At 37.1% G+C, this 26,983-nt stretch overlaps 1 protein-coding gene across 4 annotated transcripts; it reads right to left on the minus strand.

Annotated features, from left to right (window-relative positions):
• Positions 1-91: 91 nt before the first annotated feature.
• On the minus strand, positions 92-26,928 carry HLTF (helicase like transcription factor). Of its 4 annotated transcripts, none has more exons than XM_030029474.2 (24): positions 26,803-26,928; positions 25,218-25,428; positions 24,501-24,667; positions 23,910-24,043; positions 22,793-22,890; positions 21,968-22,042; positions 21,567-21,758; positions 21,352-21,447; positions 20,290-20,338; positions 18,428-18,515; positions 17,628-17,707; positions 16,641-16,730; positions 16,322-16,419; positions 14,256-14,399; positions 13,314-13,452; positions 12,483-12,618; positions 12,001-12,180; positions 11,419-11,540; positions 10,243-10,421; positions 6,281-6,409; positions 4,815-4,927; positions 4,335-4,515; positions 1,253-1,333; positions 92-522 (listed from the first exon to the last, which is right to left on the minus strand). In XM_030029474.2, the coding sequence occupies exons 1-24, from the start codon at positions 26,820-26,822 to the stop codon at positions 370-372; spliced, it is 2,955 nt and encodes a 984-aa protein (XP_029885334.1). In that variant the 5' UTR covers positions 26,823-26,928; the 3' UTR covers positions 92-369. The 4 variants fall into 4 exon arrangements, with proteins under 4 accessions (XP_029885334.1, XP_029885332.1, XP_029885333.1 ...); XM_030029472.2 differs by having other exon boundaries at positions 17,628-17,719; XM_030029473.2 differs by having other exon boundaries at positions 22,793-22,893.
• Positions 26,929-26,983: the final 55 nt, after the last annotated feature.

Here is a 26,983-nt window from a genome sequence, read left to right on the forward strand (position 1 = left end):
TGTCTGAAGGACAAAACACGCATTACTTACCTTGTTACCTTTTTGCCTCTAAGAGATGAAATTCTTGTTAGTTAGAATGCATGAAAACACATTTCTGTTTTGAGAGATTTTTATGTATTCTTAAGCATTGTACATAATAAGCAACATTTCAAAGAAATGAACACTGGCAAGATTTCAGGAGTGCAAAACAAGTTTTGTGCATTTCTAAATTAACATTTAGGAGCAAATCAGTTTTTATATTTTATTTGAAGCATTTATGTTTTGACAGCAAAGACAGCAAAACCAGAAGTTAGCACAAGACATGTAACTTGAACAGCAGTATTAACTAAAATATTAAATATATTATTTACTCAAAATACCAGTTTCAAGCTATAAGTCAATTAGAGCCTTAATTTCATTAATTTTGGTTTGTTTTACTTCACTTGCTGAAGGTTTTTTGGTAGCAAAGGCTCCTGCTGCAAGTTCCCTCTTCTTGTTCTGAATTTTCAGCATATTTTCTTCCACTGAATCCTTCACTATGAACTGAAATAGAAAAAAGGCCCAATAAAATGAAGGGATTTTTTTTTTTTTTTAATTAAAAGTTTAGGATGAGAAATTTAGATACTTTGGAAGAAAAATTAAAAAGCTGAGTAGCCTAAAGCACAGTTACATTGTTTCATTATTACTTTGTGAAGAAAACACAAGAGGGAAGGGTTATAAAGCAGATGAAGGAGATGGTTTGGCATTTTAATTTTTTTTGCCTTTTTTAAAAAAAAAAAAAAAAAAAAAAACCAAAAACAAAAAACCCACGCTTATTGGAAGAATATCTCTCTTCTTTGCTACTTATATTAGAAGAGAACCTGTCTTCAGTTTCCCAAGTAATGTTTTTGTCAGTGGGTATTAATGAGGCAGACCAACTGCTCTTCTGCAGCTAAACAAGCTGTTATGACAAGAGCAAAAGCATTCTACGTACCTTCAAGACAATAAACTGTAATAGCCAGGCTAGACAACAGCAATATTACCCCATCTTAGTCAGTCCAAATAGCTCAACAGGGACATCTAATTTTTAAAATTACTATTTCGCAGGGAATAGGTTACATTTTATTTAATGTTACAATCCAAAGTCCACACCTTCAAAATCATACCACAATTTAAGTTTATTGGTGAGACATATGATGTCACAATTCTTTTAAAAATGCAGTAAAGTGTTTTGAAAAATAATTTATTTATTGATAACCAGAAAAATATTCAAACAGCTCACCTCTCAACTCACCTTAGTAATAACAACATTATGCTTCTGACCCAGCCTGTGACACCTGTCAAAACACTGGTCTTCTGCAGCAGGATTCCAAGCCTGTCAGTAGCAGCAATGAACAAGCTAAATAACTTACTTCAAAATACATAGCAAGATGCACATGCAATCACAAAGAAGTTACTGTACCATCACCTCTTGAACAAGTATCACTTGCAGATTAATTACTCCCAACGTAATACTCACTCCTTAAGTATCCCACTATAAAGAAAGCTTTGAGAACTTCTGGTTATATATTCGTAACAAGCAGGAACTTCAGGTAAATGGTTTAAAAATTAAGTCTGTCAGGAGTCTAGGAGACATCAAAACAATCTCGTTATTTTAATTCTGAAATAAACGCTGCATATACTAACTGCCTCAGTACCCTTTTCCTGATAGCAAAATCTAAACCAGCTGAACACAGGCAGTTATTTATCAGTGGACTAAATCCCCTGACTGTTAAGAAAGCCCATGTATACTTACATTGGTATATGCAATCATCACCAAGTTAGGTAAACAAGAAATTTGCTGAACACAAAATGGTAGCCCTAGCTGTTCCTACTTACGCTTAGGATATAACACTAAACACAAGGATTTGCGAAATGTCAAGTCTGTGCTCTGCATTCTTCCAGCATGTTTTTTCTATGTAAAGGTATAACACTACTGGTTCTCACAGAACAGATATTTAAATCTACCTAAAATATTATAATGTTCTGTCTGTGATAAGCAAGCCTCATCCAATGGGCTCACCTTGCCATGTCACCCACATACTGTAAGTTATCTAGGAACTCTTAATGACTCCTTTCTATAGAAGGGGGAAAAAACAGCACTAGGCTAGCACAAAAAATTCACTAGATTCTAAGAACCTCTGATGCCTAAAGACACTTAAGACGTCAAGCTGCAAGATAAAAGCAAAACAAGTCTTGTTTCTCCAGTCTAAGGTAGCAAGCAGAAGTGCAACAAATGATACATCTGCCACTGCAAGATGAACATTCCTGGCAAGCTATGTATGTACAGCAAATGGTTCTAATACTAATCTGACTGTACAAACAAGAAGTCTTGAGGAAAGACCTAGCCCAACATGCACAAGCAGGTTTCATTCTATCTTTGCTGTAGTTGAGGAGGACCAAAGTGTACAACTCTCACTCTTCTTCTCTCATGAGTCCCACAGAGGAAAACTGAATTGCAATACCTCTATGCCTTTCTGCAATATCTCATACAAAGGATACTGTATTTTACATGGGAAAATATGACGAAACTTTAGCTGCAGAGAAGTGTCTGTGTACTTGTGATACTCTCACATTAAAGGTTCGGATTTCTTCCTAAAGGTGAGAATTCAGCAGATATGATTGTATTTAAACAAATAAACAATTTAAAAAAAATAAATAAAAAAAAAAGAAGGGAAGAAAGTCGTCTATGGTTGGATAAATGTTCCTCCTTTGCACTGTGGTATAATACCTCTCAGAGAAGAATGCAGACCTCTAAGCTGCAGTTCTACAACAAATCCACAGAATCTGAGTAGAAAAACTGGTTACTCCATTGGCTCCAGAGGTATTTCTGCTTCTTAAATCCTATTATTGCTGCCAGTTCACTTGAAGGAATGCTAATGCATGACCAAATCTCATTTGGCACTGAACACTCAAAACTGAGATCATAAAGGATGACATGGTCCCACTGCCCCTTCATCAAATACAAGTAGTCAACCACTGCCACTTGGGACAGTTACCATCACAGAATGGTCACCAGCAGGATGAGGAGAAGTTGTTCAATGGTGTATGAAGGCTGCAATTGTATTTGGCTCCGATTTCTGAGGTATAACTATATATTGTAGATGACTCGGTGTTAACAATGCTTAGCTTATTTTCTTAAAACTGCTTGCCACAGGACAGTGTATGCATTATACCTCATTAATTATCTTCACAGAAAATGAAAATTCTTTGGGAGTTTCCACAAGTTTTCTTATTCAGAGAATTGTTGTTTTTTTTTTAAAAAAAAAAAAAAGGCAGTTGGACTAGATGGTGTTGTAGGTCCTCTTCCAACTGAACTATTCAATGCAACACATACAGAAACAATACTTGTGAAGATGTATCACAGTTCATGAAAAACCTTTTTCCAAGGCAACTTCTCCACACTCTCACTTGTATTTAATTCCTTCAGTTTATTAAGTAAATAGCTTTTGTCTTCATGCTGTTATCACTAACCTGATACCCAAGCTAGTAGTTTTTCTTTAGTATTGGTGTTACCAGATACCCAAGTCCAAAGCTACTCTATTTTCATTTACTTTGGTTTTGTTTTCAAGTGCACAAACTGCAGAATTTGTCTCAGTTTGCAACTGCCCAAAATCTAGGACATCAGAGCAGAGGAGTAAATAGTGGGGAAGGGAGGAAGTGAACAGAAAAACTTCAATTTTGTACAATGACACAAAACACGAACCAATTCTGTTAATACCACCATTTTGCTATCAATAAATGTAATTTACATTTTTATTCCTTCCAAAAAATTTTGCATCCCCAAGTGCTTTAATGAAAGAAAAAACTTCCTAAATTTAGATATCACCATCTTTCTCAGTCTCCGACAACCACAAAAAGTAACCTCAGATTAATATCTTTATAAATAAATAAATTCACAAAAATAACAGGAAAGACTAGAGCAGAGAAGCACTGCATTATAACACAGAAAAAAATACACTGTTCCTGAAATTCCACTTCACGGCTTTTGAAGTTATTAACTAGAACAAACAAAATAATATTCAAAAGTATCAGAAAGAAAAAGAAAGAAATACAGAAGGAACAGGTATCAAATGCTACACTGTAAGGTGGCACACCACTTTGTTAACAGTACTACTAGCATTCTGTCCATTCACGGTAAATAAATGGACAGCACAAAAATATTGTGTTAAAACAAAAACATGCCAGGGAAACAAACAAAAACTCCTCTTTGCCCTTTAACAGATACTCATCAGTGTCATTCATTCCCAGAGGGGCTTTCCTTCTACCTCTTAGGAAAACACCAAAGGAGCTTCACCTAGATTAAGTTAGATAATTATGAACGACCCATTACTCACAGGATCCATTAAAAACACTCGGGAAGCTGCTGTCAGATTTAATCCAACTCCACCTGCTTTCAGAGACAAAAGCATTACAGTTGGGGATCCTGCTTGGCTGCTTTGGAAACAATGAATTGCTTCTACTCTTTTCTTCTGTGCCATTGAGCCATCCAAACGAGTGAAGGCAAACCCTGATTCTCTGAAGAGAAAGTAAAAATGTTCAATTTAACAATCCATTTTCTGTGACAACAGGAAATAAATACATTCAAAACCTGACCTCTACTTTGAAATGCGTATTTAAAATTCTGCATTTAACAGGTGATACATTAAAAATAACAAGAATGAGATTCATGGCTTTATTCCACTACACAAAGTATTTAAGTAATTTGTTCCTCTTCTGAAGTTCGAAAGATCAAAAGGATACTATATCCTTTGAGAGATCTTTCTGAAACACCATAAAAGCATATGTTTATTAAAAATGACAGTAGTTCTACTTACTTCAAGGGATTTTCTATTAGCGACAGGAAAGTTGTGAACTGAGAAACAACCAGACATTTAGCAGTTGGATTATCCCTCCGTAGTTCTATCAAAGCATGCATGAGAGCATTTATCTGAAATCAAATGAAGACTTATGCAGCTTATTCTGACTTCGTTAGATGCCACTCCTACAGGTACTTTGATAAAGTTCACATGAATTGAGAAATCACTGTTCAGTAATACCTTTTAAACGAACTAATCTTAAATTCTGTGGGTAGGGTTTCTTTTATTTTCCAAAGGAAACTAAGGTTTGAGCACTTTCAATGGTCACAAACTACAGGGTGATTGATGGTGCTTTGCGGAAGAGGAGTCAGAAACCCAGTCCCCCACTACCCAGGGCATACAGGGAAAAAGGGAATGGCCACAGGGCAAGTGCTCTACTGTAGCAATACTCAAGAAGCAAGAAAGGCATCCCCTAGGAACATTCAGGCAAATAAGCTATGCAAGACCCTGGGCTAGGTATGACAAAGGATAAGGAGGCACCAGAAACAGTCTTGGGACCAACATGAGAACAAAAGGAGCAAGGAATTGGATCTGAGGCAGAAGAACATTGCCAGTTTTCTCATGTAAAGTTTAGCTATGATAAGGTAAAGAACCACTAACTAGAGAATGCAAGTAACTGCACCAGGTAAAAAATAAAAAAAATAAAATAAAAAAAATCTTAATTTATCCTGGAGCACAATGTCTTAAATTAGTTCTTAGGTCTCCACAGAAAGATTTTTAGAGAATAAGTTTATAACCAACTTCTGAAAGAACAACAACTTCATTACAAATTAAAATAAAAAAGTTTCAGAAAAGCAATCTCAAAACAAAAAGGTCAAGCTACCAGCAGGAAGATTTAATTTCTGGCAGCAAATGCACAATGAAGGTAAGGCAAAAAATGATGTGACAGACCTGGAGAAACAGGTCTGCAAAGTAAAATAAGAATATCTCACTAGTTTATCTGACAAGTGTTATATTGAACATATGATGCCCACTTAGTTTTCCCCTTTAGAGCAGAATATATAGACAGTTCTAAGAAGGAAGGATTTACTAAGATTTTTAGTTTCCAAAAGTAAATTAAGAGCTGAATAGTTTCAGTAGTTATAGAACTACTCTATCTTCAGAAACAAAAACAAAAGACAAAGCAACAGCTCTTTTACTGAAAGTTTCATTTAATTAATACGCATCTACGTACTGCGCAATCACCAGCATCAAATTACAACTGATGCTCCTTTTGTCTTGCTTCCCTGCTACAAAATTTGTTTGTGATGAGATTTTATTATGCACTTTATCCTGTGCTGGCTAGACACGCTGTGCAGACTTTTAAATAATAATTTAAAGTATGTTATGCATATGTAAAGTAGGTTCAGCATATTTACATAGAAATTCTAGAGAGTGCTCTACAAAACCATAATGAAAGCCAAGTAAAACACAATGGAATGTACCTTTGAACTGGATATCCACTCCTGATCAGACTTCTTTCCATTACTGGAGTCTATTTCCTCTTCTAGGGGACATTCCACCAAGTGCTCTACTCTAAGCTCATTCCTACAGAGAGGGCATTTGGCATTTGGCTACAAAAAAGTCCAAATAACATTAGAAGAAACATATTAAATCAAATTATTTATAGTGAGTACTAAAGATCACCTTTACAAAGCACCTTTTATGAAATTATTATATTGGTGTTCATACAAAAAATCCTCAAGGACTACATTCGTTCTTGTAACACATTGCTTTGTCATTTCTGACATAACGATCAAAATATTTGTGAGAACATTAAGGTGACATAAATGCTACATGTTTTAAAAACACTCAGCCTTCCTTAAAAGTGGTCATCTTTCCGAGCATATTTATACTTGAAATAAGCAGCACAAGATTTGAAAGCAAGCAAATACTTGGACTATGGGGAGAAGACCATTTAAAATACCAGAAAAATAAACTATCTTTCAAAGACAAGATCTTTCTTAGTTACAAACAAAGAACGACCTTTTACCCTTTTTCTTCAAAGCCTGCACAAAAATAATAGCAGTCTGATGAAATATGCTTTGTCAGGGCCAGACACAGGGTATCTTCTCTTTTTCCACAACATACATGAGAAATGAGACATAATTTAACACCAAAAGCTTTTTTTCTCTGAAACATACTCTAGATAAGGCAAAGTTTAGGATTTATACAATAGCACTTACATAGAACTACTCACAAAATTTAACAAAAGACTGTGTGCACTATACAAATACACAACTTAGGCAAAAGTTTTTCATGTCTGTTGGTTTTGCTGTGCTAACAGAGCAACCCTTTAAAATTGGCTACCTCAGTTTATATAGCAATCTGGCCACAGAACCAAGGCATCTTTAGACCAGCTGCAAAACAGACCTCAGAAAGCAGATGATTACTGGGGGCTGCTAATCTGGAATGAACCTCTAGCCAATTAAAGAGGCTGGCAGTCATAGTCTGCATACATGAATTAATTGCAGCAATAAAGATATCCTTTCAAGAGACAGAATCTTAACACAAACGAATCTGAAATAAGTCTCCAAAACATAGTTACAAACAAACCATTCCTGATTTGGCAGCAATCCAAAAATCTTCCAATGATGAGACAAAATAAAGGAATTCCAATAAATATGAAAAAGTTTTCAGGAAAAAATCCTAACAGTGCTCATAAAGACTCCCCCCCCCCACCCCCTCAATAAAAGGGTCACATCTTTCTGCATCCCTTCTCCAATTTAGTACTGTAACTAAAAACAACAGAAAACACAAAACACAGCTGAACAATGCCAATACAGATACCAAAGACTTGCAGTGAAAGCATATGAAAGTGACAAAAAGTGTCTTGCAATCAACAACTAGAAGAAAAAAGAGCATGTTTTAATGCGTATCTGGCAAGCTTTTACAAGAATGCAGTAGTTAATACACAAAGACATTAGATTACTGTAGAGATTTTACAGCTTTATTGGGACTTTTACTTACTTGCACAACTCTGAAACTAGCCTCAAGGAAAGACTGAAATGAAGGTGTTAATTCTCAAGCTGTTAACTAGTAAAAAGTTTTTCCAATTTTGGTAAATACTTTTAGGTTAACGTTTAGAAAGATAAAATGGTCTCCAAGTTTGTAATACAATGAAAGGCCAAACTTTTCACTCAGCAGTTTTGTGTTGGCAGCTTCACATTCCATTCCTCACTGACGGCTTAATGCTCTCATTTGTATTAATAATGGAAAGCACAGGCATCTTGCCTGGAAGAGTCCTGTTTGAACCCAAACTGTTTTGAGGGAGGGGGTATGTGTTTGTTGGTTTGCTTTGTTTTTAAGGTGGGAAGTAAAGTTCTTTCCCCAGCTATTTACTAAGAGAGAGTTGCATTGTAACCATTCAGGCACAGGAAGTACCCAACTAAGATGCAGCACTAGGACAAATACCTATTACGTGGAAACAGTTAATTCCCCAACTCTGAAATAGTGTTTTGGCTGGAAGCAGCAAAAACTTCCTTAGGAATTGATTTAAATCAGGAATCATTTGAACTTAAGAAAGGCTTACTCACTCGCTGCTTTACGAACTCACAATAGTTCAACTTCAAAAGAGCAGAATCTACACCAACCTCTGTTCAGACTTCACTACTATGAAAGCAATCTATGGAACAATGTGGAATTGGACAAAGGCCCTAGGTTCTGCAGATTCCAAGGTCTTTTCTAGGCAAAGCATAGTAAATAACTTGACAGCACAGTCAAGTAATATGGGTTACATCACATCATAACCCAATTTATTTCTCTGCATGCCTAAATACGCCTGAAGGTTGAGCAGGGGCACCAACTCTGCTACAGACACGTCAAGAACCTCTGCACAGGAAAAAGGCCTCTGCAAGTGCCCTTTCCTTAGAGGGTAATTTCACATCACTAGTTTCCCTCAAAATTGTCAGAACTCTCAACTGGGTTATCTGCATCAGAACAGAACCTTGCGTGTCTGGCAATGAAACAAAGGCAATCTACGTGCCAGACAGACAACACTTCCTACCTTTTCTTGTTAGGTTGACTGATTATGCACAAGCAGGGACTAATTTGTCCCCTGCTGCCTCCTATGAAGAACACCACCTAGATTTAGCCTGGCACTTGCAGCTCTACTGTGGCTGAGTAGGAGGCAGAACAATTCCAGAGGGGAAGTGCAGCAGCACTGGATACAGATGGTGGGACTACTGCACTATCAGACTGCCCTAGAAAGGAAAGGGCAAACAAGAAGGAAAAGTATAGCTTAGAAGCACACATGAAAAATAAATACTGTGTTTTTCAAGAAAGCAATCAAAAGACACTCATCCACAAGCTTATTCTGGAGAGAGTCCAGAGAAGGGCCATGAAGATGGCCCTCTAGCAAGGCAGCTATTTCACCATAGAAGTTTATCAGCTTGCAATAAGGAGAGTAGACACGATTTTTAGTTCAACAGTCAACTTCCAATACACAGCTTTGGTCTTTTTTAAGCACAGCAATATATACATGCATCACATTACATACAAGCAGTGAAGAGGTGTCCTAGTTTCAGCTGGGATAGAGTTAACTGTCTTCCTAGTAGCTGGTACGGTGCTATGTTTTGAGTTCAGTATGAGAAGAATGTTGATAACACTGATGTTTTCAGTTGCTGCTAGTAGTGTTTAGACTAATGTCAAGGATTTTTCAGCTTCTCATGCCCAGCCAGCGAGAAAGCTGGAGGGGCACAAGAAGTTGGCACAGGACACAGCCAAGGCACCTGACCCAAACTGGCCAACAGGGTATTCCATACCATATGACGTCCCATCTAGTGTAGGAACTGGGAAGGGGGGGGCGGGGAATCGCCGCTCGGGGACTAGCTGGGTGCCAGTCGGCGGGTGGTGAGCAATTGCACTGCGCATCATTTGTACATTCCAATCCTTTCATTATTGCTGTTGTCATTTTATTAGTGTTATCATTATCATTATTCGTTTCTTCTTTTCTGTTCTATTAAACTGTTCTTATCTCAACCCGTGGGTTTTGCTTCTTTTTTCCCGATTTTCTCCCCCATCCCACTGGGTGGGGGGGGAGTGAGTGAGCAGCTGCGTGGTGCTTAGTTGCTGGCTGGGGTTAAACCACAACAAGGGGCATCCAGCTACATGGAGATATACAACGCTGCACTAGATGCCATCATTTTTACCCTAGGGACAAAGTAAGGTCAGAACTAGGGAAAAGGTCTTTGAAAATAATGATGGACCTTAACACTGTTCAGTTTGACAGCTACTCTCTCCATAGTTTGATTTCAGGCCGATAGTTTTTATAACCCAGCTGATAACTAGGTTTACACTGTTCACCATTTACGATTCAAATGAACGATAGCTAGGTGGCCTTCTGGTGATACCAGTTCATTGCTTTTTAATAGCTATTACTTATTAACTGTAACCATAGATCACCAACCTGTTCACTTCTGATGACTTCAAAAATACATGGCTTACAAAAGACATGCGCGCAGCGTGTTATCACAGGAAGAGTCAGTGATTCCAAGCAAACTGCACATTCTTCATCTGAACCAGAGCTCAGAACCAACTTCATTTTACTCACTAATGTCTCAGGCAGTTCTTGAGGGGTTTTATTATCTGCAAATACAGAAAGACACTTAAAACCAGAGATTTCCATACAGAAAACACTGAGGTGGCACACATCAACACAGTTCCATTGATCAAAATGCTATTAGGACAGTTTATACACAATGAGGATATAGCCTTACTCACTAGTTAATTGTTCAATAATTATTTAGAAATTATCCAATCATTTCTCCACCTTATATTTTTCAGAAAATAAATGACAGCCTTCTAAAAAAAGGTTCTTACCATATCTCATTGTCTTTTGGTTTTCTGAAAAATCACACCTATACCAATGGCATCTCAAAATAGGATTTTTCAAAACATTAAATTTGAGAACTCTCAAATTTAGAGTATTTCAAACAGACTATACTTTCTGCCGAAACAAATGTATATAATTTTCAACACTATGCAGCTGTACAGTTCTGGCTTGTCAAAAATAGAATTTCACTCTCCTTTCAGTCCTCTGTGTTCACCCTTCCTTGCAGCCATAACAAAGTCAACAGTTTCCTATTCTGCTGAAGAGGCAATGGTTCTGCTGACATGGCTACCAATCTACAAGCCATTCCCCAAAGCCCCTCTACATCTTCTCTCCTGAGGCAAAGAAAAAAATTTGCTGTAAAAGCACTTCTGTAAATTATTACAACAACTGATACACTGCTTTTTAACAAGCCTTCTGCATTTGGCTCTGCAGAGGTCCTCTTCAGTTATTTCTTTATGGGTTGTCAAAGCTTATTAACTCCTGCTTCTAGTCTTTGTAACTACTCATACTTCATTACTTTCATTCATATTTGAGTATATGCTCAAGAACCCACTTCTCAAACATAATCAAACATTATGGTATGAAAAAAATAAAGGTAACAAAGCTAGAAGTAGGTAAAAGCTAAAAACCAAGCTGAAAAGAGGAAGGCTGAAGCTAGAAAGCTTGGAAACACGCAAACGTGTTTCTGTTCTTGAATACAAAGTGCAAGTCCTGTGTTTAGAAACACAGGAACCGAAAGCATTCACTCACCAGCTGAAAAACTAGAAGATGCATTTATACAGAGATGAGGATGACAACAAAGCTGCCTCAATCTGAGCAGAACACCAAGGATGTCAGCATAGTGAGCTAGTACAGTCCCTTCACTGAAAAATCTGAACAAGAGTTTTATCATTAGTGTGAAATGCTACAGCCTGAAGTAACAGATGACATCAAGTGATCAAGTTAGCCGTTAAAATATATTCGAACAGGAAAGTGAAAAATCAGAACATAATTCTATCTAATCCTCTTCTGAAACAAGGTACAAAATGCTGCCAGCAGCATGTTCTACTAGAAGAAATGCTAACACGTGGTGACAAAAATTTTAAGGCCATTCTTTATGTATCTGTTATCCCTTTCTGCTTCTCTCAAGACAGAACTTCTAATATATAGTTCTACAATAGTTTCTACTTCACTCTGCAGAACCGAACAGAGGCTATGCTAATTTGCAATTAGTTGCTTAAGGCATACACACTGACACACTTGGCTACTAAAGCTCACATAATCAAAATTTCCAAAACACAAGTTTATGATATCAAACTTCAGCCTTCAGGATTAAGAAAGCCATCTGCTCACCTGCTAATAGCAGCTTTGCCCTCCTTCTTCACAGACTGATAGATTTGTCTCTCTTCCTCTGTCAATATAACATGCTGAATAAGTACTTTACGTTCTGGTAACTCCAGAATGGGTTTTCCTTTAACTTTACTTGTTTTAGTTCTTCTAAGGGTAATGCTCCTAATCAGAGACTGTAAACGCCTAAAAATAAATATATAGACAATATATTACCCAGGTGGGGTTGGTTTGTTGGGATTTTTTTTTCAGTTTATTGCATAAATACACATTCTGTACAAAATCCAAGCCCAGTAGTACGATGTAATTCATTAACCCGAAATATTAAATAATTTGAATTGTTTAATATTTATTAATTTGAACTAAAAAATTCAAATAAGAACTGATGACACATGCATTCCAGTTTTAAATGTGAAACACTAATTTGTCACATTGCCCAGGCACTACTAGTCATACTTGTTCACAAACCCTTTGGGAACACTTCGTACCCAAGTCCTCCTGGAGCTCCCATTGTGACTGGACGTTGAATTGTTCTGTGCCACCACTCTCGATCAGTAAAAGGTTTCAGTTTTAAGAAGGAAATAAGAGACCACAAATCCTTTACAGAATTCTGAATAGGAGTGCCTGAACAGAAAACAAACAAAGATTGTAAAACCTCAAGGAAACTAAAAAATACATATTAGTTTTTTAATTAAAATATTACAAAGCACTTAAATATCTAACAGTGAGAAAACTACAGCTCTCAGTGCTAGGAAGACTTAGATGTTAAAATTTCCATTTCAGCTTCATCAGTAGTGATTACATCATGATCTTCTTTAAATTACACTTATCATATTATTTATCATATGCTTGCATGGTCCCTGGCAGTTCTTAGGATGACTATTACATTTCAAAAAGCTGAGGTTTGGTGTGTGAGCTTCTAACCAGACATAACATGCCAGTTTATAAATAGGTCCCTTTTTACTTGCACTTCCACCAAACCTGTGTAGCAAAAGTTATTTTAAAATTTGTGTCTGCAAACTGAGTAAAAACAAAAATTAAAAAAACCCCAAAAAAACCCAAAACAAAAAAAACAAACAAAAGAAACCCCCAAAAGCGAAACCACAAAACCAAGCAGAGAAAATAAAAAACAACTAAGAGACAACACACACAAATCCCTGCTCAAAGACAAGTTTAAAAACATTCCAAATGAATCTGACACAGACAGACATTAACCATCTCCCAGAAAAAGCAAAAGTAGAAACACCAAGTGGGAAACACAAGACAGTATTACACGAAGATGATCTACACTGCATTTCCTCTGGTGTCAAATATTTTACCTGTAAGTACCCATCTTCTGTGTCCCTCCAGATTTAAGGCAGCTTTAGTTTGCTGAGCATTTGGATTTCGTATAGTGTGCCCCTCATCCAACACAATTCTCAGCCACTTGACTTTATGTAAAGGGCTGTCACCTCTGATCTGAAACACAGTATTTTAATCTTTGACTCAAATTAAATTACTTTTTTGCAATTTGAATTAAGCAAGCTATTTAAATAATAATTCCACAATTAATAATGGATAGTATTTATTCACATCTTGTTTATTTATCAGCACAGAAAAGCAAAACTAAGAATGGAGCGTTCCTTCTTTTAGATTTAATGATTCCTAGAAAATGTTACCAGTCTTCTCATACTCCAGTACGAGGAATGAACTACAGCAGAAACAAGCTAAGCCTGAAAAGAAGAATGGTGTCAAAGACACAGAGATATGGAAAATGGATCAGAGAGAAAATCAGAAGTTTATATTATATTTGAAGATGTAATCTTCAGGCTTTTAAAATTGCTGGAATTTCTATGAAAGCATCACTTTACAAATACATCCCATGCAATGAGTTACTTGGTTGTAGCCCATGTGCAACAAGAACTAAGGAATTATGTTTTTATATGCTCCATACTCTTTGAATTTGACAGGGGAAGGCAGAAATGGGATGCCACTGATACCTGAGGAGATTTACATACTTGCCATCCTTTTCTATCCTTAAGAAGTCTCTTCCTTAAGCTGTCACAATTGCAGCCAAATAATTGTCTCTACAGGAGCAATCGATAAAAAACTCCCTTCGTTACCACAGCAAACTCATAAGAAAGTATGTAAAGCAGAACTACAGCTATAACCTTTTATTGTCTACCAGAATAGCACTCGAATATACTGCCATCATTAGCCCAACACCAGGAGTCTTGAACAGTAAGGGATCTTCAAAAAACCACTTTTTCTCATTTACTTACTCCGTAATCAGTAGCTAAGATGTTGTATGTTGTCAGTACGATGTCTTGTTCTGAAAGAACTGATGGGTCTTTGCTACGGTCAGAACCGTAATAAACATAAATATTTACATGAAAATCTTGGTGGATATGTTGTTCAAACTGGCCCTGAAAGAAAAGTTGTCAAGTCACCCAAAAGATACTGTGTTACTACATGACTGTTAGAATAATATCCTTCTAAGTTGCCTTAACTAAAAACCACTTCCTCTAGCTCTGTGACATGCTACATCCACTTACATAACAAAAGCAATTTGAATTTGGGTTTCTTTTTACGTCTCCACCCAGGTGAGAAGAGGGACCAGAAGTAGTCATCTCAGTCATTAGTAACAGACACAGTATCACATTCTGGTAACTCTAGCTCTACTTCTTGCACAAGTATTAATTCACATTCTGATGGTATATTGGTGGTGCATTGACCCTGGCTGGGCACCAGGTGCCCACCAAAGCTGCTCTATCACTCCCCCTCCTCAGCTGGACAGGGGGGAGATAATATAACAAAAGGCTCGTGGGTCAAAATAAGGACAGTTTAATAAAGTGAAAGCAAAGGTCACGTGCGAAAGCAAAGAAAAACAAATGATGTTATTCTCTACTTCCCATCAGCAGGCAATGTCTAGCCACCTCCTGGGAAGCAGGGCTTCAGTACGCGTAGTGGTTGCTCTGGAAGACAAAAATGCCCCCCTTCTGCCTCCCTTTACTTAGCTTTTATATCTAAGCTGACATCATATGGTACGGAATATCTGTTTGGTTAGTTTAGGTCAGCTGTCCTGGTTATGTCCCCTCCCAAGATCTTGCCCAGCCCCAGCCTGCTGGGGGGGGGGGTGGTGGCAAAAATGTTGGAGAGACAGCCTTGATGCTGTGCCAGCACTGCTCAGCAGTAGCCAAAACGCTGGTGTGTTATCAACACCTTTCTAGCTACTGATGCAGAGCACAGCACTAGGAGGGCTGCCATGGGGAGAATTAACTCCATCTCAGCCAGACCCAATACATATATGCACTTCAAAATCTACTGTTCCTTCCAAACTGTAACGGAAGAACTTTTATGTTGTTTTTCACTTTCTACCTTCATCTTCTCTTTGTTTATCCTTTCACTGTTCATTCACAGCTTCTTCCCCTTACTGGGTTAACCACCTAAGTTTTAACATAAATGACAGCACAACTGTCAAAGTACTCATTTTAAAACCAGTGTTTATATTCCCTACATTTGTTCTGTAAAGAACTCAGCATACAGTAATCCTGACAGCCAATAAAAGTCAACAATTTGATTTTTGAAGCACCAGACTCACAAGTTTTCTTTTTAAATACTTAATTCAGTTTTGAATTGAAGAGTACTTTCTTTTTACACTATTCAATGTTACTCAATTATACAATTTTAATGTTTTATCTACAGTCTAAATTTGCTACCTTTTCTTATTAATGTTCTAACCCCATACAGCAAAAACTTCCAAATAAAATATAACTTTCAAGGTTGAAGATATCCCCTTAATATTTGTATTCAAAACATCATGGAAACAAAAAAAATTAAACTGACACAGAGAGCACTAGAAGGGCCCTTCAGCCTGTTGACCCTAGCAGACCTACTCCCACAAATCACCAACAGGATCGCCAAATTACTGAACACCTCTAGTAAATGAAACGTCACATGCATTATCAATAAAGTACAATAATATTTTATTCTGAACATGCAAGAAGGACCTGTCTCCTCTACCTTCTGCATCTGGTTTAAGGAGTTAAATCACACGAGTTCCAGAAGTGCCAAAGTGAATCTGCCTAGTCAAAAGCAGGGAATGGAAAGTGAGCTCTTTCTTTCTGATAGTGGTGAGCCCGCTACTCATGGAACTGCACTCTCATTACAATACTACTTCAGTCTTTAAGTTTCTATCAAATAAACCTCCCTTGTGAAAGCAGCTCTGTTTCATAAAAAAGGAAAACCATGACCTTTTACTAGCATGAGAGACTACAGGCAGTACGATTTCTACAGCATCATAATCAACATGTATCACATTTACACATTAAAACAGCTTAGCACTTACAATCCAATTGCTCAGGACAGAGAGTGGACATACAATCAGTGTTGCCCTGGGGCCATCATCAGAATATTTCTTCTCAACACACTGAACGCTAGCGGTACCTGAGGAAACAGAAATCATATTTAGTGGCATAACAGTTCATTTTAAAGCAAAGTAGTTAAAGAAACTCATGTTTCCCTGAAGTCTTTTCTAAATTTCTTCACCTGAACAGCATCAAAGCAATTTACAAAGATATAAGCTTCATTTATTAAGTCAAATATGTATAATATTTCAGCTTCAAAAAACTCAGAAATTAATATCAATCTGTTTATTCCTTCATTACCTTTTCTTTTTGTTTGTCTTTTTAAACAAGTAGATGAAGGCAGAAGAACAGATGCAAAGCCTGTATCTTCTTGGACAACACAGGAAGTTGCTGCAAAAAGCCAGACAAACATAGATTTTTCACACCATGCAGAGCATATGCATGCATTTATTTTTATGACACGTTTCATAAAAGTCAAACCTGTTAACCAAATTACTTCTCCTCTCCAATACAATAATGTAGAATATCTCAAGTTGGAAGGGACCCATAAGGATCATTGAGTCCAACTCCCTGCTCCTCGCAGGACTACCTAAAACTAAACCATATGGCTAAGAGCATAGCCCAGACGCTCCTTGAACCCTGACAGGCATATGTGCAGAAATATACTATCTTATACCTCTATTTCAGGTTATGAATATTCAGAGGAATGCAGTTTACCAGCCATTTAAAAAAATAAATAAAAAATAGTTTAGTATAGGTTTCACTCCAAGTACTTTAAATCTAAACTTAACTGCTTACTCCAGAGTACCTGTAGCCCTTCATTTTTTTTCCATGCAAGATACTTAGTTCAACAAATGACACGTTCTTACCTCTTCATGATCATGTTTCGGGTATTTACCACAAAAGATGGGCTTAATTTTTAAAATTTTTTTCCAACCCTAGTGCACTGACAACAAGTCTGTATCAAATTCTAAAAATCTTCGCAATTCTGTATTTCACCTTCCATTTGACACTCATAGCTTGTTACACCACCATTAGTTCAAGTAGGAAACAAACTACAACACTTAGTCCTAAAACATTGCTTTCCCATTCAGCAATTTCTAAAATTTTCTGCTTAAAGCTTTGGTTGAATAATAAAAAAAAAAAACCAAACCAAACAAAAAAACCCCAAGTAGTTTAGTCAATTCCTTTTTCAGTTAGTTAGAAAGCCTTTTCAGTTTGGCTTCAGAAAGGAAGACACCAGGTGTCACAGTAACCAATTAAAAAAAAGAATTCCTTGCAACTTACTTTCTGTTTGTTGCAGTAGCCATTGGTCAGACTCTCCCAAGTCACTGCTTCCTGAATATCTGGGTTTCTTGGCTTTCTCTCTAAGATATCGTCATTAAGAAAGAAAAAAAAAAAAAAACCAACCACAAACCAAACAAAAAAACCCCCCACAACTCTACTACTGCTTGAATTTACATATTACATCTCAAGAGCATAAAGCAAATGAACTTGATATTGCAAATAAGATACCACTGTGGTTTGAAAATTTTCTCTTTTGAAGGGTTAGAAAATGGAAAGCACAGAACACAGAGCTGCAAGGTGAATGATGCTCATAAAACTTGGTACAGATTATCACTGTAGTTCACACCACATCGCTGATGTGGTGGGAAGGTTAAAACACGTTAGTAAGCTTCACAACTTCCATCAGCTCAAAACTGTCTGTCAGAAGCATGCCTGCAAATTACTTCTTAACCACTTAAAAAACCCAACTGATCCTAAAGGAAAGATTATTTCCCAGCCAGTTTTTTAGATGCCACGCACTGATGTTATTAGACATCTTTACTACTGAAGGAGACATCCAAGCATGCATTCATGCAAGCCACGTTGGAATATATTAAAAAAAGCACTAACTCATTCTAAGTGCAACACAGATACAGAACGCTTATGATAAATGTAAGCAGATGTATAGCATACTGAAAGGTGAAGAGTGAGCAGGAAAGCATTTTAGGCTCAGGTTAATCATAACAAAGTACCACTTTATTTTTACTCAAAAATCTATGTAGCACAGCAACAAAAAGAAAATTATTATTCCAGCTATCTACCTTTTTGGAAGACAACTCGAGTATTTCAACGGAGTAGTTTCAAACTTTTTTATGGTAGAAACACCAGGCTCCATCACATTGCTAGAGTCTTCATAAAGAAGAAATTGGTATTTAAGAAAAATATACATAGTCTTCAGCTTGGTTATCAAAACAACTTTAGCATAACTTGATAAGAACAAGTACAAACGTCCTTTAAAACAACCTTTGTTCTGCATGGGACAAGTACTACTGATACTGAGATCACAAATGAAAAATAAAAAATACTCTTAAAACAATCTTAAATATTTACAAAGTCAAACATGTACTGAGTTTGCAGGTGGTCAAAAACCTTCAAGATGATGAAATACCAAATGTAAGCACTGTACTGTTAACAGCAAAGGTAAAGGTCTATAAAGAAGTTTTAAATAATGCTAAACGGTGAGGGTTTTTTTTATGGGTCAAACCTTACTAATTAATGATTTCTACATTGCCTAAAGCTAAATGCGTAAAAGCAACATTAACAGAAAAAAATGTGGTAGCATCACAGATGCACATGTGGGGGTTTTGGGAGGGCAGGGGGGATCGCAGGGGGCTTGTTTTGTTTTGTTGGGTTTTTTTAAGGTCTTCTATCAGGTAGTGAACAAAACATCACCTCTGCGCTCTGCCAATAATACCAAATCAGAAGCAAATGCAAAAAAGAAAACGCATTAGGACAGAGTTGATATCAAAACTGAAAAGCAACAGCGCTTGCAGAAAGAGTTTTACTATAACTCAGGTAAGTAAATTAATGCTTGAATTCCCGATTTAAACTTCAGTAAAGACTTTTTTTTTTTTTAATATTAAAAAAAAGTTTAATACTATCCTGAAGATGGCAAGACTTGCACAGACTCAGGAAGTAGGTATCAATTTAATATACAATAAAAAGAGAAATAGGGACGGGGTGGGCTTTAAGGGTCTGAAAGACATTATCATCACTTTTTCAGATTAAGCAATAGTAGAAACAGGCTCTCCCCTCACTGCTGTAAATAGTATCTTGTTAAAATGCTTGATGCTCTGGAAAATAAATAAATATATTGGCTGCTGCTAGGCATTTCAGCTTTGGTAAAGGTTCTGATTTTCTGGTGACAGTCATATTGATCCCCATGAAAGTCTGCATTTTCTCCCTTCCAGAGTACTGATAAAAATAACTTTCACCAGAAGCAGTTCATACTAATGTGTTCTCTACTTATCAGTCCCTTTCATTTCTCTTGTGCTATCAGTTAGGCCATCTGTATTAAAATTCCTTGCGTGAGAGAATAGTGAGGGAAAGTTACTCAAGAAAACTTCAAGCCCCATACATTTCTTCAGTCATTTTCAAGAGCATGATGAGTTACAAAACATACTAACAGCAAGTATGATTTTTCATATACATCTATAAATTCTCCTGATACAACCTAAAAACTACAGGTGTGATAAAATCCTTCTAAATACTTGTCATTTGCTCATTACTTAAAAATATATATTAAAAAAAAAGGCGACTTAATATAGAACCCAATTACAATTTAACTATTAACATTTACTGTTTAAACAAACATGATTCTAACAGTTGCATAGAGTGCTCCTGTTTTGTCTACAAGGAAGGAAAAAGGAATGCAAAAGAAAGCCAGGATCCATTTCCTGGATGTGGTAACTTTCCTGGCAGGGTGCAACTTTCTCACAAGCCACTTCATCTTCTCACATGTCAACTGAAACATCTGTAAAAGTATGTTTTAAATACTTCTCTGAGATAACTTAGTTTGTCAAGAGTTTGCGAAGACTGGTACTAACCACAGACTAAGAGTACCCCAGGTAGTAACGTTAATTATCATGCAAACAGTACTGGACTTTTCATAGTTTGCTGTCACCTTTACATAGTCTGCGTCCAACGCTGTTCATGCTGTTAGTACCAGATTCCTATTGAGGAATGGAAACTTTTATTCTTTAATGTAGCAACAGGAAAAAATGCCAATAACATCATTATGCTAATCTGACCAGTGATTAATTACTGCTCTGAAACATGAAAAAGACTTGCTCAGTGGCAAATCAGACAGTCACTTAAAGATATTGAAAAAGCTATACTTTTTTTTTTTTTTTTTAATAGCCACATACAGAGTTCAAATGAAACTACAGAGGAGAGAAACTCAGTCTACACAGCTACCCTAGAAAGAAAACACGCTAATAAGATTTCCCAGTTAACATTCTGAGGTCAAACACAAAGCATTATTTTGTTAAATTTAGACAAGTATGGCAAAACAAAACAAAACGCCCAACCTTAATACTGTCAGTGATAATAAGTCACCTAATCCTAGCATTTAGGTGATTTCATCGTCTTGAAAATCATGTCATAACGAAAGCAAAAAGCACTTAACTGCAATACCTAAGAAGAGTCTGCACACTGGTGTTAGCTCACTAACTGTAGTTTCCCCTCCCCTCTCCATTTCAAGCATCTGGCAAAAATATAAACCAAGATTTATTTATTTACTTTATACCAAGACCCTCTGCTTGCTATTTTGGTTGTTTCAGGCACTTCCTCCAAACCACAGAGGAACTACACGTGCACACCCCCAGAAAAAACACCACTTCTATTTGTGCAGTCACAATTTGCCTACAGGAGAAATTAATAAGAAATTTAAGAATTTACAAAACTTAACACTGAAAATGTTTAAGCCTTCATAAATTCTTCCTTGGAATACGCTTAAGAATACCATCCTAAGATAACACAGTTACAGCTCAGTTATACACTCTGAAGTAACATAGTCCACCTACTTTCAACTAGTCTACCCTACCCTTCCTCTTATTTGATGTACTTGAATAACTTTTTCTACAAGATTTATACAAAGTTTACCATACAGAAAGTTACTAAGCACAGGTTTTTTTATTAACTGCTACATTAACTCTGTTAAAACAACCTTTTCCTTTCATCTCACCTCATAAAACTTATCACTTGTGATCTTTTCAACAGGAAGAGGCTTGCTATCTTGAAAATTTGTGAGAATCAATGCAATAGTAGTAAGCGTTTTACCCTGCGTAACAGAAAAGAACATTATATTTTCCACAGATTAAAATGAACCAAATGACCAACCAATCAAGAAACACACACACGTTTTGTACAAAAAAAATTCAAGCTTGTAAGTATTATTACCAGTCCCATATCATCAGCCAGTATTCCTCCAAGAACATTTTTAGGTCGCCTCTTTTCTGCAAAGTTTGTAAGTATATTGTAGTAGAAGTTACTTCTCTCTTCCCAAAAGGGTGGCAAATCATTACTGTTCTCACGTGAAACCATCCAAGCTAAAGCCTGCTTCTGATGGGGAAGCAAGGGTGTGCCAACTGCCTGCAAATTAAACAGATACATTATGCACTATTTGCCTATTAAATATGACATTCCATTTTTGGAAGAAAAATTTTTTTTATAAAGTCCTTTGTATCTACTGATTTTTTTTCTGATTCAAGCATCTCCTATGTCCAGAAAAAGCTAAATATGCTTCTAGATGTTTAAGTATTTATATTTTTATAGAAAACAGTTTCTAGCTTAAGAAATACCTCTGCTCCTTCCATTTCACAAGTTTTATCATCTTCCTTCAGATCCTCAAACAATTTGTCAAATTCACTTTTAAGCTGCGCAAATGAACACAAAAATTGCAATTAAAATTATTGCAATTAAAAATAACCTCACTAAATAATCAATAACTATTAAATTACAATTACCTGTCATATGATGATCAGTATAGATAGGTCTACCACTTTAGGACTCATTTGCTGGAATAAGTTCATTAGCTACTGCTATATAAAAACTACGTTCAGTTTTCCCAAGACAAACACATGCCAATACAAGCAAGGGCTTGAGAAGGGATGGCTAAATATATTCACATCCTTGTACAACACTCAGTAAAGTAATTACTTCACTCTAAAGAGCAAACAAAAAGCAAAACAAAAAAAACCCCACCACCCAACCCTTCAGGTATCACCTTGGGTCAAATCTGAAGATAAAGTCTGGAAGTCAGATTTTATTTGCATTTGAGAACTTAACATACTTGTTATCTGGTAAAGCATTAGGACAGAGAAAAGAAAACACACCACCACAGCAACGTAAAAAAAATTATTGAACAACCAAAACCTCCCAAAAGTTACATGGGACTCAAGGCTGTCACAGCTAACATGTCTCCTTACATTATAAAAATGAAAAAGTTCAAAAGTTCAAGATGACTTCAAAGCAAATCTGTGGTTCAGAAAAGGAAAAAAAAAAAAAGGAAAAAAAAAAAAATGACAGACTTCCACTTCACAAGCAGTGTTTTATTAATGAAAAAAGTTAAAAGACCCCCACTGTTAAAATTCCAACTTCCTGGTGTTTAAGTATGAAATGCAAACCTGTTCAGTTGTCAACTGCACAGCAGCATGAACCGGAGCACTGTAACTTGGACCAGCTCTCCCAGAAATCCACTTTGATCCAAAACCACATTCTGAACCTACTTGCCATTAAAAAGATGGTATTTTGAAACTCAACAGTATGATGACTTCCCAATCTCAGCCTTCACTGGCTCATCAGTAACAATACTGATCAGATTGTGGGCTATAAGACAGTATCTTTCACCATTTGTCTTTTAGCCTCAATTTATCCTTTACTGTCAATGGGCCACAAAGGCTTTCCACAAAGCTGCATGACACTCACAGGCAATGAGCTATGGGTTGGGATCCTTCGAGATGGTAACCATGTTTCTTAGAAATTGTTGTCTTACATGAAATTTGACTTGGTAACAGTATGATGGCTGATAACACAAAAGGCTTTTTTACTCCAAAATCTTCTTCTGTTAACTATGCACAATAGAACCTGTAAGCTAAAAACTGAAATCTTGCTATACGTAAAACAGATCTGTCCCTCACCAAGTGTTTATTTCTGCACGCATCCTTATTCCTGACGACCACTGCTTCAACAAAGCCTAGTTTCAGGAGCTCAGGTGCTTTTTGTGCAAGGCTAGCTCTGCAAAGCATCAGGTCTGGTAAGCTTCTATGTTCAGAGAGACACCTCATCTCTATTTGCTCATACCTCACTAGTAGGATACATGTCCTAGCACCCTGCTAAAAAGCAGCACTGTCCCTGAAACCCTCATCCTATGAAAGGGTCTAACCTGTTTCTTAAAAAAAAAAAAAAAAATAAATTTTTTCAGTTTAGAGAAATGCAGGGTATCATTACATATTTTTAAGAAACATAAGGAATTGAGCAATAGAACCTCAGAAACAGACGTTGCTCAAATGCCTCTGCAATTGTAGGCAGGTAACATAAAAGGCAGGACACTAAAGTATACTTCCTATGAAGTTTAAAATTAATAGCTGTGGGCTCTGCATTATTCCACAACTAACTGAAAAAATCATTTTGTGAATAACAAGACTATGACAAGGTTTAAGCCCTAAAACATTAATTCCAACCAGTGGCAAGTTCAATCTGAGTATTTTAAAAAGGAAAAAACTCCAAAACTTCACAACTCACCTTTCAGAGGAGGAGCCAATTTAAATCCGTGCCTTTTTAGCTGATCTAGCACTGCTTCCTTGTTTTCTTCTCTTCCCCAAAAGCTCATTTGTACAGGCATGGTAAACGCATTTTTTGCTCCATAAGGGACAACCCTGATAAAAAGCAAGGAAAAAACCCACAGCAGTAATCTTTTAATTGTTTAATTTTTTTATTACAAACCTTGTTATTTCTTCAGCAAGAGGTACTCCAAAGTGTTTATTTTCATCAAAACACAGAACGTTCCAGATAGATGTTAAGTACTCATAGTGTGTAAATCTTTTATACAAACGACCACAGACAGTTAATTTAAGAGTTCCACAAAAATCTTTAAGGAATTTGCTTTCACTAGTGTCTCTACATTTTATCATATATGGGAAAGACTGAACTGTATGCAAGTAGTTCAACAGAACAATAGAGTCTAAAAACATGATGCTTTAATCATATTACCAAGCACTGTCATTTCTGTCAAAAGAGAACACTTACATAGTTTTCAGAATTTGCTAGCATAGCAACAATAAACATTTCCATTATTTATATTCATGGAACCAAAAGCGTAATCTTCACACTTACCCTTCAATTAATGCTAGTTTGTTGTCCATAATGCCTGCCAATGCTGCCGCTAGTTCTTTTTTTATATGGCCTACCTGGTCTCCATTCACATTATTTACTTTCACTGCATTTTTATCATAAGGATTATTGGGCTCCCTCTGAAGTGCAACCATTTCATTATTATTAACCTAACAAAGCAAAACAAACGCCAGAACACATTCATTTAGTTGCAAATTGTTTGCAGAAATATCTAACGTACGCTTACTTAAATATCATGAAGCTTAAAGATTAATTTGGTATAGCATTCTGTTGTCAGTCTAATAACCTACTACTTATTCAAGATACCAAAAGCATTACAGAACAGCCACCTGATACATGTCAGCAATTTCTGAGCAAGAACTGCTAACACATTTTGTAAGGGAATAAGCATCTCTTTTTGTCCATGTAAACAGTTCAAAGACCTAATTTCTTGTTTTCAGTCACTTTCATTTGCCTTCTGTGGGTGAGCAGAGCTACCAAATAACTAAACCAGATTTGAAAGCTTGCTACCTTAATTAAATTTTGAATTACAGTTTTAGATTAAGTACTTCCTGTGAAGAATGTTGAATACAGCAAGTTAAGAAAAAAAAAATTATACTTGGTCAAAAGTTCTAGGAATTTTTGAAATTGAATTAAACTTATTTTTTCTGAGGCTGACAACAACTTTTTCTTCTGCTTTATAATTTATCATGCACTTACAATCCCCGTGTAGTATCGTAATCCAACAACACTTCCTCGCAAAGTTCCATATAAGATAGCTGAGTCTGTATCCTCCTCTGTTCCAGAAGTGTCACCTACAGAGAGGAAGTCTTCCAACCCAAGACTGGAGTAAAAGTCAGGAGAGGAAAAACGGGAGTAGTTTCTCTCTCCTCTGCAGATGTTATACTGACAGTATCCTCTTGCAGAATCTCTACAGAAAGAAAAGTGTGAAATATTTGACAATTACTTTAATAATAAAATTATTATTTCCTTGTAATCTATTTTACTCTTTATATAAGGCTACTTATAAACCCTGGTTTTACAACTTTATTCAGATAATATTTACCTGGAAACATTCAAAAAAAGTTTTATATTAGGAGAAAACTTTTGTCTGCCATTTTTTAATCCCAAATAAATTAGTTTAAGCCAATTACAATAAAGAGCTTACAATTTAACTGACTAAACTACAGTATCTGTGCATTCTGTCCTACCTTCCCTCTCTGTCAACATTAAGAATTCTCCAGATTTAGTTACGTCTCTAATTATACGTGGCACAGCAAAGTTTCCATGCATTTTCCTAACACCAATTTTTCTCATCTAAGAAAAAGGTTGAAAAACCCTCTTTGTAAGTGATTAACTCTGTATAACTTCATCCCTATATCCGCAAAAGTTGAAATGCTAAAACAACTGTTCCCTACATATTTCTTAAGCTTCCTTCATACCTTGACATCTATTATTAATACTTCATAATAAAGTTGAGAGAGAATCAGCTACTCCAACCTAACCTGGATAATTACACTATGTATCTCTAATACAAACTGCCATCTGCCAGGTTCCCCTTTTGGTGAAGGGATACACCTAGTAACTCATGTTATTGCACACAGAGAGATGGAAACATCTCTGGCCATGCATTTAATGCATGTTTGAGTGAAGACAGACATACTAACAACTGTTTTTATCAAGTAGTACGTTAACAATAAAATCTCAATACAAATTTCAGCTGATACATAATAATCATGACCTTTGGTACATCCCAAAACTACCCTCCTATGTTGCTGGATTAATTTAAGAATACTGTGATTTAAAAATAATTAGTTTCCATATACTAGTTATTCAGAGCTTAGCATAGTAAGCTTTGGTTCCTTTTGCAAACGGTATCTAAAGTTACTGTATAATCGGCATTCCGTTTTCTCCGACAGAAAAGAGACACCGTTTAAGAGGCTCTGCTCCGAGCTAATTGCAGATGAGCCAGCGAGGGGTTAACCAGAAGCCATTTTGCCACTGCGCTGCGGCAGGCCTCTCGGGAGCCCCGCCGGAACGCAGAAGCCACCCGAGCGGCCTTGGCGCCCAGCGCCGACACGAACAGGGCGGCGGAGACTCCGAGCTTCTACGCTAGCCACCTCCGCTCGCCCCGCCGCCCGCCCGCCCACCAGCACCTCGCCACCCGCGGCGACCCCCGCCCCGGCCGCCGCTCGCGGGACACGGCGCGAAGCGGCCGAGCGCAGGCGGGACCGGCCGCGCCGCGGACCAGCACAGGCGCGGCGCGGCACGGCGCCCGCCGCCGCCGCCGCCACCCCCGTCTCACTTGGGTAGCCCCCAGGACATGGCGGCAGCAGGGCTCCCGCGGCCCGCAAAGCCCCGCGAGCGCTGCCCCCGCCGCCGCTCCCCGGCCGTGCGCCCGCGCTCCGGACGCCAACGGCAACCGCCAATCCCTGCCAGGGACCTCACAGACGCTGGCCAATGAAGACGCTACGGACAGGAAGGCG

This window comes from Aquila chrysaetos, chromosome 10 (genome assembly GCF_900496995.4).
Source record: "Aquila chrysaetos chrysaetos chromosome 10, bAquChr1.4, whole genome shotgun sequence".
NCBI lineage: Eukaryota > Metazoa > Chordata > Aves > Accipitriformes > Accipitridae > Aquila > Aquila chrysaetos.